Genomic DNA, 16,973 nt, shown 5'->3' with positions numbered 1-16,973 from the left:
AGGAAGACGCACACGCGCTTTGCGGGGCTCCGATCTAAAAACGTCGCGACCAGCGGTGTCAGCGCGAGCGAGAGAGAACCCGAAGCAGGCAACCAACACCAGCCAACCATCCCACCAAGTGAGCTTGAATGCTTCCACGAGATTTTAACACTTTTTCACAGATATCGCCTCTCTTTCTATCTTTCTCTCTCTTCTTTTTTGATACACTTCCATCTATCTATGTTTATGGCTTCTTTACTCAGTCGAGTAAATAACTCGCTATCTTCCTATCGTTTCTCACTGATTTCAGCAAAAAAAAACACGATTTTTCTTTCAAGCACTTGAAGTTTGGTAATGGGAAAGATACGCCTTGCTGATTTGTACAGAATAAATTTTTCAGCTTATTTGAATTCTAACTTTGAAATTAAATTTTGGTCAAACTTGTTACTTCAATCTGTAAGATTGAAATATCATTATACCTTTCATTACATCAATTTAAGCATCAACGATCCGGTAGACAGTTATGTGGTTCACTGAAATGTATGTACCATTTCTTGATTTAATTCCAAGAAATGTAGACTAATCTTGAGTTTTATTATAAACGCTTGAATAATTTGGTCATAAAGATGTATTTTGTATCAAGGAAATAAAGAAAATAGTAAATAATTTTCGTGACGATTTCAGTGATTTCTTAGCTTTATATATTGATTTCATTGATCCTCTATCATTTTGGAGGAGAAATTCTAAGTAAAGAAGACTTTTATTCACTATTTATTTAAGCATTATTTATTTTCATTCTCATTACATTTTTCGATAAAATTTAATTTCGTGTCTATAACTTGTTATAAAATATTATTCGTTCCATTTATGGACACTTTTAATAATTAACATAGGTAAACTTATTTTCAAACATTATGGTTTTTTCAACAAGCTTCAACAATCATAAATATTACGTAATTAAACAACTTTTTTGAAAAGAATACTAGACCCGGACATAAATATCATCCAAAGTCCTGAACTTGAATTATTTCCTACTATATACACAATGAGGTTTCCAAGATGGTAATTATTAAAAAAGAAAACATTTTCAGAAATCAAAATAGATGATCCTCGAAAATCGCATAGTTTCTGAATAAAGTGATTATCTTTCATTAAAAAGAAAAAGAATGTTTGAAAAAAAATACCAACCAAAAAATCTGACAGTCGAGAAAAAGACATAAAAAACAATCTTGGGAAACAGTAAAAAAAAGTCATCAGCGTCTTCTCCACCAGTTCGGCATCATGCCTCTCAGCTCTTGTTGAATATATCTAAACAGTAGCAATGCAATGATAGGCACAGCAAGAATTTCTTTCTTGAAAAGATATACGTAAAGAGCTGCGAGAAGTAGACCGACGTCAATGAAGTAATTGAAAGTCGAGCGTACTTTGCGTTCGGTTTCTTCTTTAACCTTGATTTCATTAGTTGATGCTCGCCTCATTCGATCTCTTTTGTCATCTAATGCCCTTTGCAAACGTTCTAATTTTTCCTCTGTTGGTGTAGCTGCACGTGATCGATCCTTCGAACTAGATCTAGACGATGGTCGACTACTTTTTGATTTTTTATTAGTCCTCGATACTGACGTTGCTCGGCTTCGGTCTGTCGATACATTCCTTGACCTTGGTATTGGAGATTCGTTTCTCGATGATGGTCGACTGTTGACCTTCAATTTTGTCGGTGTTGTACTTCGCGAATTGGCGATACTACTTTTTCGCGAAGGTCTACTGTCAGTGGATTCCTGTCTCCTTGGTCTACTTCTTAATTCCGGCTCAATGGAATTTCCTCGACTCCTACGTCTTGAACGCTGCTCGGCTGGATCGATTGGTTTGGCTTTCTGAATAGGCGTTGTAGGCATCACAGGGGGTATCGGTTCAATTATCTTCGCTCCTGGTATCAGTGGGATGATCGGCGGTATCGGCGTAACAATCTTACCTGGTGTGATGGGTAATCTTTCTTTTTGTAAACTAGGTTGGTTCACCATTGGTAGTCTTTCTCGTTGTATAATGGGTTGATTCGTCATTTGATTTCTGATTGGAGATGCAACTCTTGGTTCCGATGGTCGTCGTACGGGTTCCCGATCTCTACTCAACGATCGTTGTCTATATTCTGGGGATGAATATTGTTTAACGATTTCTGTATAATGGCTTACAACTGCCATTCTTTCCTCTTGTTGCTCTTCCTCTACTTCTTCGGTCGACAACTGTTTGGAGCCTTGTCTCATTTGACGTCGTTTGGTAACTGCAGCTTCGCCTGCCGATATGACTGCTTCTTTTTCTCGGTCAATATCCAATGTGCTTGCGACTGGAGATGAAGAGATAGGAGACATTATTAATTCTGGAGAAGGCAATGATTCTGGAGAGGGCACTGGCGTGGGCGTTGGCATATAATTTTCGTTAACTGTCGCTCCGTCCAGATTGATATAGTTAAGATTTGACAATGACTTGTAACTGTAATAATATAATGCAATTATAATACAATTATTAAACTATAATAATACAATTTTTGTTTTGGTTAAAACAATATTAAATTAAACAATGTACCTAGTACTTAAACCTTCATATTCTTCATTGGAAGATATCGACTGTTTTATTGGTTTCTCCGGTGGAATAGGTCTTATAAGTTGATTAACAATTATAGGCTCGTTATCAGTCCTTTTTTTTAATATCGACTTTGGCACAATGGCACTATTCGATGAGGCAGGCGTGAGATTTGTCGGTGATAAATTAGTTCTATCAGGTGTCGCTGGTGGCGTAACAATGTCAGTCAAAGGTACTCTGTGTGGTGGTACCGGAGGAGGTATATCAGGCAAGTCTAAATTAGTAATCATTCGACCACGAGGATTATATGTGTCCTCTTCTTCTACTACGGGAATGGCCATTATTCGAGCTTTTAACTTCTTTAGATCTTCACTGTCAGTACTTTCTCCTTCGGAAGATACCCCGGAGGTTTCGATGCTGTCTTCGGCGAGGATTTCACCTGTATCCGGAGTTACTTCATCGTATTCTTCTTCTAATTTTCCTACTACTGGTGTCTGGAAAAAATCATAATAAATTTAAAAAAAATAGTTAGACGTATCAAAGTATCCTATAGAAAATAAATAAGTGTACTTTGATATTAAGTTCTGATTTGGTCAAAAGTTCTTCTCTTTCCTTATTCATCTGCGCCTTTTCTTTGCCAATTACATCAGATACATTTCTTTCTTGACTCAGATCAATGCCCGTTTCATGCCATCTCTTCAACCGTTCAGCACTGTCTCTTAAACTTGTAATATTGTCCGTCCATGCGTCTAATTTCTTTTGAGCTAACGCCTCTTCACTTGTCGGTAAGTTCGGATCTGATGATACATTTTGCAAAGGTTCATAGATATCTGGAATTTTTAATGATGAAGATAGTTTAGCTTGTCCTTCGCTCGATCTTCGTCGATCGCGTCTTAACTGCCAGGCAGTACCACCCGAGTTCGATAATCTTCTGCGTACTGGTCGAATACGTGGATTGAATAGCGGATATGGTTCGGCCGATGTAGCATCAAATTGAGTTTTTATTTGCTCGGCGGATTTTTCAGCTTCTACTGCTTTGTAGAAACGTTCCATTGCACGTTCGTGAAGAAGTTCTGTTGAGCTGACTGCTTCGCGAAGGATTTCAATGATTTGATGCTCTGCGCTGAAGAGTTCGGGAAGGGAGAATGATGTAGGTGGTGGTGCTACTAAATCTTCATCTTCCGATTCGCCTGGTGCATGAATTGTTGAATGGCTTACTGGTAATCTGTCAGCTGTGCAAACAAAAATAATATCGGAATAATCATTCGATAACATTTATTTTTTAATCTAGATCACTTTTCAAAAAAGAAAAACTGACCTATGATATTTTTCGCTCGACTATCTCTCCTCGCTGCCACTTCCTTCTCTTTCTCCATCCTCGTCGCTTGATGCTGCTTTCCATCCTCTGCACCGGGGTAAAGTACCAGCATGAATTCCGAGCTACCGTGCAGCATGTTCTCCTCATCATCTCTCCTTAAGCTGCATAAGCTTGTGTGAGTGTCGCGAACCTCGGAAGTACTGCGCCTGCGCCTTGGAGTACGTGGAGGACTCAACTGTGACCTTAGATTCATACTTTCAACTCTTTCCTGAATTGCTCTTTCCGTAATTTCTTCGAGTTCCAAAGGCGATGGACTATGCTCACGAGAGTAACATACCGAGCAAGAACGCGATTCTAGATAAGAAGTTTCACCGCCCGAGTCGTTGAAGATCGGTGTGACGATCACTGTTGTTTGCGTTTTGTTTCGGTCTAGAAACAATAAAGTAGATCAGATCAATTTTTCCCATTTCTGTATCACCAATAAAATTATTTTGTTTATTTTTTAGTAATTTAGAAAGGCAATGCATAATGTCAATATTGGTAGAAATCTTCGGGACGTGAGCCTTATCAAGTTATACTAGTTTCAAAATGAATATACTAAAATTTGTATTCAAAACTTTAGGAGTAATAAAAAAAAAGGTTGTTTTATGATACTCAACTTCAAATAATATTATAGAAAAAAATTAAATTGTAATCAATCTAAATTTATACATAAAGCCTATCATGAGCATCATAAATAAAATTTGATTCATGAGAACATTAATCACCTTCGGAGAGCTAATGTAAAGCAGGAGCTTGCAATAGTTTTGTCATATCGTGGACAAAAATAGAATGATAATGGAGGTCGTAAGCGTAGCTATAAATTTGAATCTACCTGCTACTCTTGCAATTAATACAACTATGTATGTATTCTATATAAACTTCAAAAGTAAGTGATCAAATATATTGAAAAATTACCACAACGTAAATTTCAAATAAATAACATTCCATAAAAACGTAAATTATTATCGAATACCTAGAATTTCAAACTCTACAGGCTGTGGAAGCATTTCTTTGGACCATTGTCGTCTGTTTTCACCGCCAGCGGTATCGAGTGCAAAAGTCACTCGACTGTCAGTCCTGGAAGGTCTAACAGGTGGTTGTAAGTGTCCAGGTGTGCCGAGGCGTTGAGTAGAAACAGTTCGTTCGTAAGCAGCCATGGCTTCACGATTCGAAGCCTCTTCACGAGTAAGGCTACGGGTTCTTGGCGTGGAAGCGTCGCGAAAACTGACTTCCCGTCTCTCACTACGTCCACGCGGAATGTCACGCTGACTCGCCGACTTTGCTCGCATATTCGGCTCTGTTATTCTACGAAAATACAAATAAAATATTACTTTTTAATATTTCTGTCTTATGATTAGTGGTAAAATTTACCCTCTTTTTGGATCGGGTACGAATACGATATCGCTTTCTTCACTAGGATCGCTAAGACCGTAAGGATTTTCAGCTTTCACTCGGAAACGGTATTCTGAACCTTCGATTAGATCGTTCAATGTGGCAGTTGTTTGTCTGGAGGTAGCTGCTTTCAACCACACGTCCCAACCAAGCTTGAATTTGAAAACATGTACGTCAGAATTTAAAAACTTCAATATTCGAAAATAGATCTATAAATTAAAAACCAACTCTGTAATACTCGACGATGTACGTGCCAATTTTGCAACCACCATCATCTTCAGGCTCCTGCCACGCCAACGTAACATTTCTCCCTAAAGTACCCATCACTACAGTTTTTCCTGGCGCAGCTGGACGGTCTATTCACATCAAACATATCATTAACGCTCATTTATTTTGAAATAAACACATTTATCTCGTAAAATAAAATGTCCACTCTTCGCGTGATACATTTGAATTGCGCGTTTGCAGCAAGAAAAGGGAAAACCTCTTACCTACCTGTGACGGTGACCAAAAACGAAGCAACATCCTCGCCAAGTTTATTGATCGCCCTAATGGAATATTCGCCTCGATCCTGACGTTTGGCGTCTGTGATTTTTAGGATCGTCTCATTATCGGTGATCGACTCAAAATGATGTCGCGAATCGACGATAATGATCTCGCCATTATGATACCATGTTATACTTGGTGCTGGCCGACCACCATTTGTTGCTTTCAGTCTGATCGTCTCGCCTTGTTCAAATAATAAACCCTCATCGTATTGCCTTGGTAATCGAACATGAGGAGGTGCTAAATATGAAAAGAAAATATGATTGTTAAAACGAACATACATTCTTTTATGAATAATATACCTTCGATTATTAATTTAGCTCTAGTGCTAATGTGACCAGCTCGGTTCGTAGCCGAACACTTGATTTCTCCCTCGTCGTCCATCGAAGTCGTATGAATAATAAGCGTGCTTGTGTTGCTGTCAGTCGTTATTGTCGTGCGCCGACTACTAAAGATTTCGAAACCATCTTTGAACCATGATATCTTTGGCAGAGGCGTCCCATCGTAAACCACCAAGAATTCAGCCTATAATTCAACAATGTCAATAAAATTTCTCGACTTGCTTTCGCATTGTTCGTGAGCTATTTTTAAACAAAAGTTTCGTAATATTTCACTTCAACTTCAAGCGAAAAAATGTAGAATAAATATATACTGAAAGCCCAGTTTGTTGAAAAAAATTATACATTGAATTGAAAATATAAATAAATAATTATCAATGTAATTGAACAAACCTGCAGTCCTTCCAGTACAACGCAATCCCTGAGATCCCGATCGAACCTCGGCGCCAAAGAAGTAGTCCTTTGAAGCGTAACCGTCAACGGATCGCTTAGTTCGCTCGGTTCCGACAGTCCCAATGCATTTTGTGCCCTGATTCTGAACTGATATCTCCAGCCAGGTTCCAAACCACTAAGCGTCAGCTCAGGAAAAGTACAGAGTACTGGTGCCGATCGAACCCAATGTGGTGTACCCATTTTTCGATGTTCCACATGATAACCAATGATGGCCGAACCACCATTCGACGATGATCTTTCCCATCGTATACCAACGACATCTGGTTGTGAATCTTCTTCGCCGGGTATGAGGATTGGTTTTCCTGGTGGTGCTGGCAGTCCTTGCAGACGCGACATGAAAAGTAGAGTACGCCTTAACTCGTCGTGCATTCGACGTGCAAGCTCACGAGCTTCCTCCAATGAGGATGCTTGCGACTCGTCTTCGTCTTCTTTGGATTCCTGTAAATGTTTTTGTGTTTTTTTCTTCTCCTCCATACTTTTATAATTATGCGTTGATGAAAATTTAATATTATTTATTGACAAAACAAATGAAATACACAAAAACATTTACCGATATTTAATGAGAATCTTATAAATATTGTTATTTACATCAGTATTACATATTAATCAATAAAAAACACATAGAGGTGATATTTTTTAATTACAATACATGGTCAAGAGACGTAAACAATAATGATTCATCGTGGAAGTAAATACATGTGCTTTAGTCACATGTACTTGACTATAGTGTATGAATCTAATATGCAAACAATGCAAGTTCTGATATAAATAATAATATGTATATAAACAATCAGTATTTTCTAAGAGGCTACTGGTCAAACTTTCGAATCGATTGAAATAAATTTTTCATCTAATCATGTATTCTGGTGATTCAATTTTGTATAATTTTATTTAAACGATCATTTACGTACATTTTTTAAAGTTTCTATTAAATTTCATTCTTAATTGATCGTAATAAATCGTACTATTCCTGCGATTGCAGTTGAAAATTAGGAACAATATCACTTTTTAATACTTTAGCTTTGATCGTACGATTCTTCACGTGTCATACACAAGGGACCTTTAAATCTAAATCGACCTTTCATACGATGTTGAAATCACTCATCCAACAACTGCTTTGGCACTTTGTACTACGCACTAAACAATACTCTTGCTCCGCCTTAGATTACTTATTGGACATAACCATATCCAAAACCTCTTTTGTAAATCAGTATTTAAAAAATCACCAGAATCTCACGTTCATCAAATAGACAAGGAATCCACATACACTACAGTCAGACATAATGCCAGACAATCTTAAATCTCTCGTGTAGTTGGAACAAACAAATGCACCTCCATCGTGTGGTCGGCGTGGCTCATTCGTCAAGCTCGAAAGAGAGAGAGAGAGAGAGAGAGAGACGCGAGCACGACTATGCTCGATGTTTGAAAAGGCCTCTCTCGCGTGTTGCGCGCAGCCGCAAACCGCTCATCACGCACACTCCGCTCGAAATAAAACGCCGAAACCCACCGTTTGGCAACCTGCGCGCCTTCGGCAACTGGCTGGGCAGATCGAGCCACCAACCAATTGTACTACTGCGACGTCCTCGCGTGCGCGCCGCGTGTCTCACGCGATAAATCACCGATTGACTCGCGACGAAAAATTTCAGATAGATAGAGAGAGGCCGAGGGCGAACGCGAGCCTGGTGATCGATTGGGCGACGACACTTCTCTCTGACTGTATGTGTGCGATGTGTGTCGCGTGTAGATCGGCATTACCCGGCGCTTGGTATACATATATTGTACGCAGCACGCCTTTACTTCAAATTCTAATGAGTACCAATGTAGCTGACGATATATAAAATATTACTTTACGGAAATGACATTCATTTGAAAATTCTAGAATAACTTAAAGAACTACGGTGAAACATGATAGAATGAAATGTACATTATATATTGACCATCCTATACAATTTTTATTCATGTAAAATCTTTATAAGTTAAAGTCTTTTTCTCTTAAATGTTATATCAATTTTCAGAAATCGATATACTTTTCAATCTATCCATTAAAATCTTTTAGTTTTATTCAAATTACATAAATTTTCTGTATTTACATAATTAGAAATATTTATGCACTTTTTGAAAAACTATCTAATTTGTATTTATTTAGAAAGATTATTTCCTACATAATCTGCACGTAAAATACCCATTACACTCAGAACAGATATTAATTTGTAAAAGATATTTTACTAGCATTGTTAAAATCTATTATTTGTTTATAATGCATATTGCCGGTAAAGCTTTCAAAACTAAGTTCGATTCAATAATCGTAAGCGAAATTACAATCCGAATGTACCAATTGAAAAGTGACTGGCAACGATCGATCAAGTTTAGTTCGACATTCCCTTAACTCGTCCGCAGCAGCGAACAATTGAAGCAACGTGAAATTTATGTTTTCCCGACGCCTGGCAGTTTATGTCACTCCGAAGCCTAAACTCGGCAATTGAGGCCGTTGCCGCGGCGCATTCTCCGATTCTCGCGGCGCAGGACAAGAAAATGAAAAAGGCGTAAAACGCGCGCGTGCAACAATTGCCGAGAGCAAATGGCACTTGCGCGCAAAGCAAGCAAGCATACAAACGGCAAAATAGATGGTAGGGATGGGGGGGGGGGGCATCTGACCCTGTTTAAAACGCGGACGCGGAGTCTGCGAAACTACTTTCTTCCCCCTCCCCCAAACACTCTCTATCTCACTATATATCGAATGAAAATACGAGGTGCACGTGTGTGAGAAGCACCCGCGCAAGATGAAAAATAGAAAGCGAGCTTGCAAAAAGCTTCAATCGGCATTAGCCTGCATGACTATCAACAGGTGATTTACGTCTATGCGAGTATTAATATAATCTAATCGAGATACGCGAGATTAAACCTTCGGGCAGAATGGAACGCGAGATCGCTGAAATATTTACACTCGCATACGGTAACAATCACATTGTATCGGCCGCCGCCGGAGTCAGATGTAAATAGTCATTTTCTAATTTAAGAAAGTTAACCAATCCAGCCGAGGCGCTCTCTCGAGGCGTCTTCCAACCTCAACTTCCTCACTGCGAAATTGGCGATCGCACTTCCTAAAGCCATAATCGATGAACGATCGCTCGAGACACGCCACTCGTTCACCATCATGAACAATCACCGATAAGCGCTCGCTGAAGCAAGGTGGTAAAATTGAAGAAGTGTGCAAGTGTCTCTTTGCCGCCTCGATGCCTGTCGAGAGTGCAAAGTGTGCGCAAGCTCACCGGAGAGAGCGCCGGGGCTCTGATTACCTGGTCCCTCCCAATGGACCTTTTTGTTAGGACTGGGCATGACGTAGGGCCCCCTCGAAGGGTGACGGGCAGCCTTCCTCTGGGCGTTGCCCATTGTCGTCGTAGCACTTTGGTATCCCCGGCCGTGTTCGAGAGGGCTTTTACTTTTGCTATTTTCGAGAGTGAAAGAGAGATAGAGAGAGAAAGAGAGAGAGATGGAGAGAGCTCGCACGTTCTCGATATAGCGCGAGCACCTCCGATGCCGAACTACCGCCGAGACGTACGAATGCGCCGCGCCAGACGAGGAAGAAAACCAAAGCTGCTAACGCACAGAGCTGCGAAGAGAGAGAGAGAGAGAGAGAGAGAGAGAGAGACGAACAAATGGGCAAACGTTGAGATTTTGGGTAGGGAGTTCTCGGTAGGTCAATAAGAGCTTGCAACCTTTTTTTTACTTTCTTCTTTGCTCTAATTCATTGATGATTTCTAGTCAATATAATATAGATATTCTTAAAACATGTTATTCTTTTATATTGATTTTATTTTTATTTTGAAGTATTTTTCTTTCTACAGATTTGTAGTTTATGTAATTTAAGCAATTTGTGTACATTCATTTTGATATAAATTTTATATCTAGCTGAATGACAGAAATTTTTTTATTATTATCTTCAAACTGAATATAACATTGTATATTCCATGAAAAAATGGTTACTTCTGTCATTTTGAGCGCTAGAAACATACCTAAACAAAACTTGGAAATTTTTATTATTTAGTTATTTTGTTTTAGACAACATCTCTATTGATTATTAAATTACAATTTCGGTTTGAAACTACACAGAGTTCCGCCACAATTCAAATCATTTTGGCGCGAAATTCAAAATTATAGAAGTATTTGAACATTTCTTGCCGAATATCTTAAAGGCAAAAATGGTCACATTTTATATAGAAAAAATATGATCTGCATCTTTATACCCAAAAAATATGTAATAATATATAATATTTCATTACTTAGTCTTATGTAAGCGATGAAAGCAAAAATGCGATTATTATGTAGTGAAATTGCTATAAGATATTATTTTTTTTAGAAAACAGAATATCAAAGCCCAATCGTCAATTAAGAAATTCAAAAATAACTAAGGTAGCCATTTGCTCCTCAAGTATTTTCAATTTTTCATTCAAAGTAATTATATATTGTTTAAATTATTAGTAATTGTTTTACCAAACTACTATCTGTCACGCGCCATTTACACTACTTCTTACTACTACCGGTCAAGTATTGTATTGTGCAATGTTGATGTCGATCCAACTTGAACTTGCCCTCTTTCAAGGAAAAATGTCCCAAATCTAAATAAATTCATCAGTCATTGATATAATGAATTGAAACTGAAATTACAAAACTTCTTTCTGTTTTCAAGTAAGTAAATAGTGCTAATTTTATGTACGTGTAGCTGACAAATGATTCTTCTACCAATATCATAATTTACAACTAACTGATTATAAACATATTTTTTTCATATGAATTAATTTACATTTATATTATGTCAGTTGCAATAAAATTTAACTTTTACAGAAAAGAATAATATTGGGTAACGATAAAGATGCTGCATAAATATTTTTATTTAGCAGTTGTTTGTCTAATTTTAAGTCTTGAATTTAGGCTACGTTAAAGCAGACTAACAAGTCTTGAAAATTTGACAAGTGGATAAATCAAAATAATTTAAAAGTCAGAGGCTCGAAGTGTAATAAATTGGTTTGCCAACATGTAACACCCCTGTCCAGACCCTCGTAGTCACTAACGAAGATGATGACCTTAAAGCTCAAATGCATACGTAAAGACAAAAATCCAAAAACTAAAGCTAACAAAGATTATATTTTGCGGATTATCAGTTGAAAGTCCTCCTAACCACATTCACACTACTATAGAAATTGCAATGCCTTCAACCAATAATTCTTCGGCATTTATTTAAAATTTACGTCCATAGAATACATTTCAATTATTATGGAGTAAATACCAGAATCGAAGGACGAATGTAGAAAATACAGCGTCTTGATCTGTTTGAAGCATTTTGTTCAACAAACGCCAGGATACTTGGCAATATGCTACTTATAAGTATTTCAAATAAAATGTTCAACCCGCAAGTTTACTATCGCACTCATACCAAAACATTAGCCCCATCTAATGAAAGCTCATCACAGGAGCAAAAGCGCACTGATGAGTACACGTGATTTTCGAGCAGACGATGCACGTTTTGAATGTGTTGTGATTAATAATTTTGTACGATCTTTCTTATTTTAAGATAGATTTTGAAATTTCTAGTTGTTTTTATACGCAAACTAGAACTTTGTCTATGTAAACACCTTTGCGTGTACTAAAGCGATTTCGGTCGCGCAAAATATATATTCTTCGCGTACACGCTGCTTATCTTCTTTTTATTCAGACCGTTTTGTTTGTAAAGTTACAATAAGAGGTTATGTATATTCAATACCGAGAAAATAAAATTAAAAAATGCATCAATTACGACAATTTGTTAGATTTTATAAAAGTCTGTGGAATAGCAGCAATCAAGCATTGATTTATAGAACAACAAGAAAATTGTCAACTACAAATAAACCAATAATAATTTTAGGCATTGAAACAAGTTGCGATGATACCGGTATTGCTATTGTTGATAGCAATGGGAAAATTTTAGGAGAAGCTCATCATTCACAATTGGTGAAACATTTAATGTAAACGTTTTTTTATTTTATTTGTTACTTCACATCTTTTCAATGATTCTAAATAATTTTTTATATATTGTACACAGTGAAGGAGGTATTAATCCAACTACAGCAAGAGATTTACATAAAGAAAACATTTATAATGTTTATGAGCAATGTATAAAGTCTGCAAATATAGAATTAAGTGACGTGGATGCCATTGCTGTAACACTAGAACCTGGTTTACCTTTATCATTGATTGTTGGAAGAGATTTAGCCCAACAACTATCTCGCTCATTTAATAAACCTGTGATACCTATTCATCATATGCAAGCTCATGCCTTGATGGCAAGAATGATTGAAAAAGTACTTCTGTCAATTAATGATAATTATATTGTATAGTTTAATTTGACATACTTTTTAAGATTTTTGTTACAGGTAGAATTTCCATTTCTAGTTCTTCTTATATCAGGTGGCCATTGTTTACTAGCCTTTGCTGAGGCTGTTGATCAATTTAAAATTCTTGGACAAACAACAGACGATGCTCCAGGTGAAGCTTTTGATAAGGTAAATTTCCAAAATTAGAAAATTTTCTGGAGGTTTAAAGTTTAAAAATTACCTAAACTAATTCTTCACATAGAACCTAGCCAAATATTTGCCAAAGAGTGTTGATTTAAAATTTATTATTTCAGATTGGTCGAAGCTTAAAACTAATAAATATTCCAGAATATTCACAAATAAGTGGAGGTCAAGCTATTGAATTAGCTTCACTTAAAGCTGACAACCCTGATCAGTTTCAATTTCCTCTACCTCTAACACATTATAGAGATTGTAATTTCAGTTTTTCAGGATTGAAAAGTGCAGCTAAACGTTTCATAAGTATTGAAAGAGCAAAACATAATCTAACAGAAGATGAGCTAATTCCAAGTATGAACAATCTTTGTGCTGGTTTTTTACAAATAATTATTCGGCACATATGTATAAGAACAGAAAGAGCAATGGAATTTATTGAGAAAAGAGAATTAATATCCAAGAACAAGAAAACATTGGTACTGATCAGTTGGGTCCAAATTTATGTATTGACAATAATTTTAAGTTAATTAAACTATGATATTACACATTACAGATTGTATCTGGTGGTGTAGCTTCAAACAACATATTTGCCAAATGTTTAGAAAAACTTTGCTCCGAAAGAGGATATAAATTTATAAGACCACCTCCAAAACTCTGCACGGATAATGGGATTATGGTCGCATGGAATGGAATTGAGAAATATAATGCAGGTATTGGAGTACTGAGAAATCCAGAAGAAATTGATGCAATTGATATCAGACATAGAGCTCCAATAGGAGAAAACTGGAGTAAAATTTTAACAGATGAGGGAATAAAACGAAAATGGATAAAAATTTATTTACGAAACATTATAGGTAGATAGCTATTTAATATTCAAGTCATACTGTACATACTGTAAAAATATAATAAACTTTTTACAACTAGCTGATAATAATTATAATTTAATTATTGGTAAAAATTTAATGAAAACCATCAAATCATTCACACAAGTACGGGAGCATGTAATGTCATATGTCTTTTTAATTTTCGAACCAATTTGAGCTCTGGCATTTCTTTTTCAATTTTGAGATCCTTTAACTCTTGTATCTTATCAAGATTCATTCTTAGGGTATCTTTGATTAGTTTCATTTCATCTTTATCTTTATTAATCAATGATACAGGTAGAATATTTTCAAACTTCAAAGTTTGCTCTGGACAAATATCATCTGGGAATTCTGATCTATAGTTGTCCAAATTTTCTAACTTTGGTTTAATATTATCTAATATTTTAGAAGCATTTTTAGTGTCCATCTTATTAAGTAATAAAATTGCTGGTAAGCTTAGTAATTCTGGTTTGTAAAATTCAATCTCCTTATTTAATAGAAGGACAGTTTCTAAAGCATTTCTCAAACAATGTTTAGGTGACAATCTGAATCCTTGAATATCAATTATAAATAACAGTAATTTTGTTCTTTCTAAATGCTTCAAGAAACTATGGCCTTTTCCAATATTCTTATGAGCTCCTTCAATTAATCCAGGTAAATCAGCTATTAATATTTCACGGAAATCTGGATATATAATTTTTCCTAAATGTGGCCTCACAGTAGTAACTAAAAGGAAATAAAATTAACATTAAAACATAAACAATCTTTTGTAGTCAATATTTCTTCTGAAAGAATAGTAACTTCATACAAGGATATTCTGCAATTTTTGGTTTAGCATTTGATACTGATCTTATTAGTGTACTCTTTCCTGCATTAGGAAAACCAACTAAAGCAATATCAGATATCAACTTCAAATCTAAAATGATATGATAAGACTCTCCTCTTTGCCCACTGTAATTAGTTTCTGCACAACCACCAACTCCTCCAAGAGCTACAACTAATGTTTTATCAGGTTCATTCACTTCACCTAGAAAAATGATATGAAATAACTCTCTTTAAAAGGATGAAAATCCATCACATCTATACAGTTTGAATAATGGCTCACCAATGACAGTTTTAGTCTGTTCATTATATACAATTACACCAGATGGAACATTGATTATTATATCCTCTCCAGCAATTCCCAAAATTCCTTTCTTTGTACTATCAAATCCAGTCCCAGCAACTAGTTCCTTGTTTTGTACATACTTTGATAAATCTCTCAAAGTAATACCTTCTTTTGCTCTAACAATAACATCACCTCCTCTTCCACCTATTCCACCATACTTAGATAAACCAGAACCTCCAGTACCACCTCTCACATGAAATCGAAGCAAATCAAGGAATCCACTTTGTAGATATTTTCTTTGAGGCTTAAAATAAATTGTACAAAATCAATGATTGTTTCTCAAATAATTTATATAAAAGTTTTAAAAACTAAGTTATTAAATTAGTTTTCAAATTTATATGAAACAGTCAATTTAAAACGATATTTATATATACCTTGAAGTGTGCCTTTTTAGCATAACCTACAATTCGAGTTAAATAAACCATTTTTCTTGCTATATAATAATCACCTGACGGTATTATAATAAAAGAATAAAATATAGAACATTTTGTTAATCTAGTTGATTTTGAAGTTGTTGACGTTATGGGATTTCCTTTAAAACGTTCTCATTACGTTGATAAACAACCAACTCCAGGAAAAATCTAAACATACTGTCTCGTCCGGTTCGGTTAATCCACATCGAAACGACCCTGGCAGAAAAATGATTGATTTAAAAAAAAATATAACATTAGCTTCGTCTTAATTTGTACCACTCGAAAATTGCTTTTATGGAATTTGTACCCTCCTAAAAAGTTAAAAAAAAAGCGAAAAAAACGATATTTCGGAAAACTCATACTCCTGACAGAAAAATGATAGATATCTTAAAAGAAAAAAATACCATTTGTTTCATTTTAATTTGTACCATCAGAAAAATGCTATTTTGGAATTTGTACCCTCTCTAAAAATAGAGAAAAAAAAGATTTTCGTAGGGTAGATTAGCAATTCAAATTAACGTATTACTACGCAGCGCGGCGGAAAATCTATCTTCTAGCAGAAAAATATGCGATTTAAAAAAATATATAAATGCCTTCTTCTTAATTTATACCATCTAAGAAAAACATAAAACTAATTTGTATCCTTGTAGAATTTGAATAATACAATGTTTTTTGTGCGATTGTAATACTGATAAATTTTACAGGAAAATCTTTTATTTCTTAAGAAAAAAATATATTTCTAGCTTTACCTTAAATTTTACCAACTGAAAATAGTTTTATTGTAATTTTTACACTCTAAAATTTAATTAGTCGTGTTAATATACAAAGTCCTAAGTTAACGTATGTTCTTAACTGATCCTATAACATCCGCAAAAACAGCTGATTACTCGGATGATAAAGTAGGAAACTCTGATAGGAAAAATATTTATTTCTTAAAACCAAATACACCACCAGCCTTGCCTTAATCACCACCATTTGAGAAATAGTTATTTTGGAATTTGAACCCCTCGAAAATATTGAGAAAAAAATTAATTCGTAGTTTAATTCGACGATTCTAATTTCGTGTCTTCTGCGCTACGGAAAATCTCTTTTCTTGGCGGAAAAATCGTGAAATTTTAATGTATAAGATTATGAATGTCTTCTTCTTAATTTGAACCATCTACGAAATCCAAAAATATAATTTGTACCCCTGTAGAATTTGAATTATACAGCGTTTTTCATAGAAACACAGTAAAATGCAAAAAATTAATAAAATTTGTGATCCTGGCAGAAAAATGGTGAATTTTCTTAAAAAATTTTAAGTAAATAGCTTTATGTCTATTTGGACTATTCAAAATTATCTAAA

The 16,973-nt window shown here is 35.5% G+C and overlaps 3 protein-coding genes across 4 annotated transcripts; 1 reads left to right on the top strand and 2 right to left on the bottom strand.

Moving 5' to 3' along the window:
- Positions 1-775: 775 nt before the first annotated feature.
- Positions 776-7,962, bottom strand: LOC131673494 (uncharacterized). Of its 2 annotated transcripts, XM_058951515.1 has the most exons (12): positions 7,869-7,962; positions 6,583-7,080; positions 6,154-6,376; positions 5,801-6,091; positions 5,534-5,661; positions 5,285-5,457; positions 4,887-5,218; positions 3,872-4,300; positions 3,124-3,785; positions 2,557-3,047; positions 1,428-2,463; positions 776-1,354 (listed from the first exon to the last, which is right to left on the bottom strand). In XM_058951515.1, the coding sequence occupies exons 1-12, from the start codon at positions 7,905-7,907 to the stop codon at positions 1,268-1,270; spliced, it is 4,389 nt and encodes a 1,462-aa protein (XP_058807498.1). In that variant the 5' UTR covers positions 7,908-7,962; the 3' UTR covers positions 776-1,267. The 2 variants fall into 2 exon arrangements, with proteins under 2 accessions (XP_058807498.1, XP_058807497.1); XM_058951514.1 differs by having other exon boundaries at positions 776-2,463.
- Positions 7,963-12,191: 4,229 nt separating this feature from the next.
- On the top strand, positions 12,192-14,189 carry LOC131673495 (tRNA N6-adenosine threonylcarbamoyltransferase, mitochondrial). Its single transcript, XM_058951516.1, has 5 exons — positions 12,192-12,641; positions 12,719-12,977; positions 13,050-13,178; positions 13,304-13,660; positions 13,738-14,189. Exons 1-5 carry the CDS (start codon positions 12,421-12,423, stop codon positions 14,044-14,046), a joined length of 1,275 nt encoding a protein of 424 aa, XP_058807499.1. The 5' UTR covers positions 12,192-12,420; the 3' UTR covers positions 14,047-14,189.
- On the bottom strand, positions 14,033-16,479 carry LOC131673496 (GTP-binding protein 10 homolog). The gene is made up of 5 exons (XM_058951517.1): positions 16,378-16,479; positions 15,590-15,844; positions 15,153-15,459; positions 14,856-15,074; positions 14,033-14,773 (listed from the first exon to the last, which is right to left on the bottom strand). Exons 2-5 carry the CDS (start codon positions 15,638-15,640, stop codon positions 14,166-14,168), a joined length of 1,185 nt encoding a protein of 394 aa, XP_058807500.1. The 5' UTR covers positions 15,641-15,844; positions 16,378-16,479; the 3' UTR covers positions 14,033-14,165.
- Between the last annotated feature and the right edge of the window lie 494 nt (positions 16,480-16,973).

Source organism: Phymastichus coffea, unplaced genomic scaffold, assembly GCF_024137745.1.
Source record: "Phymastichus coffea isolate CEN01 unplaced genomic scaffold, Cenicafe_Pcof_1.1 PCOF00180, whole genome shotgun sequence".
Lineage (NCBI taxonomy): Eukaryota > Metazoa > Arthropoda > Insecta > Hymenoptera > Eulophidae > Phymastichus > Phymastichus coffea.
Note: the sequence above shows the minus strand (reverse complement) of the source record. Positions and strands in the feature narration are given on the sequence as shown.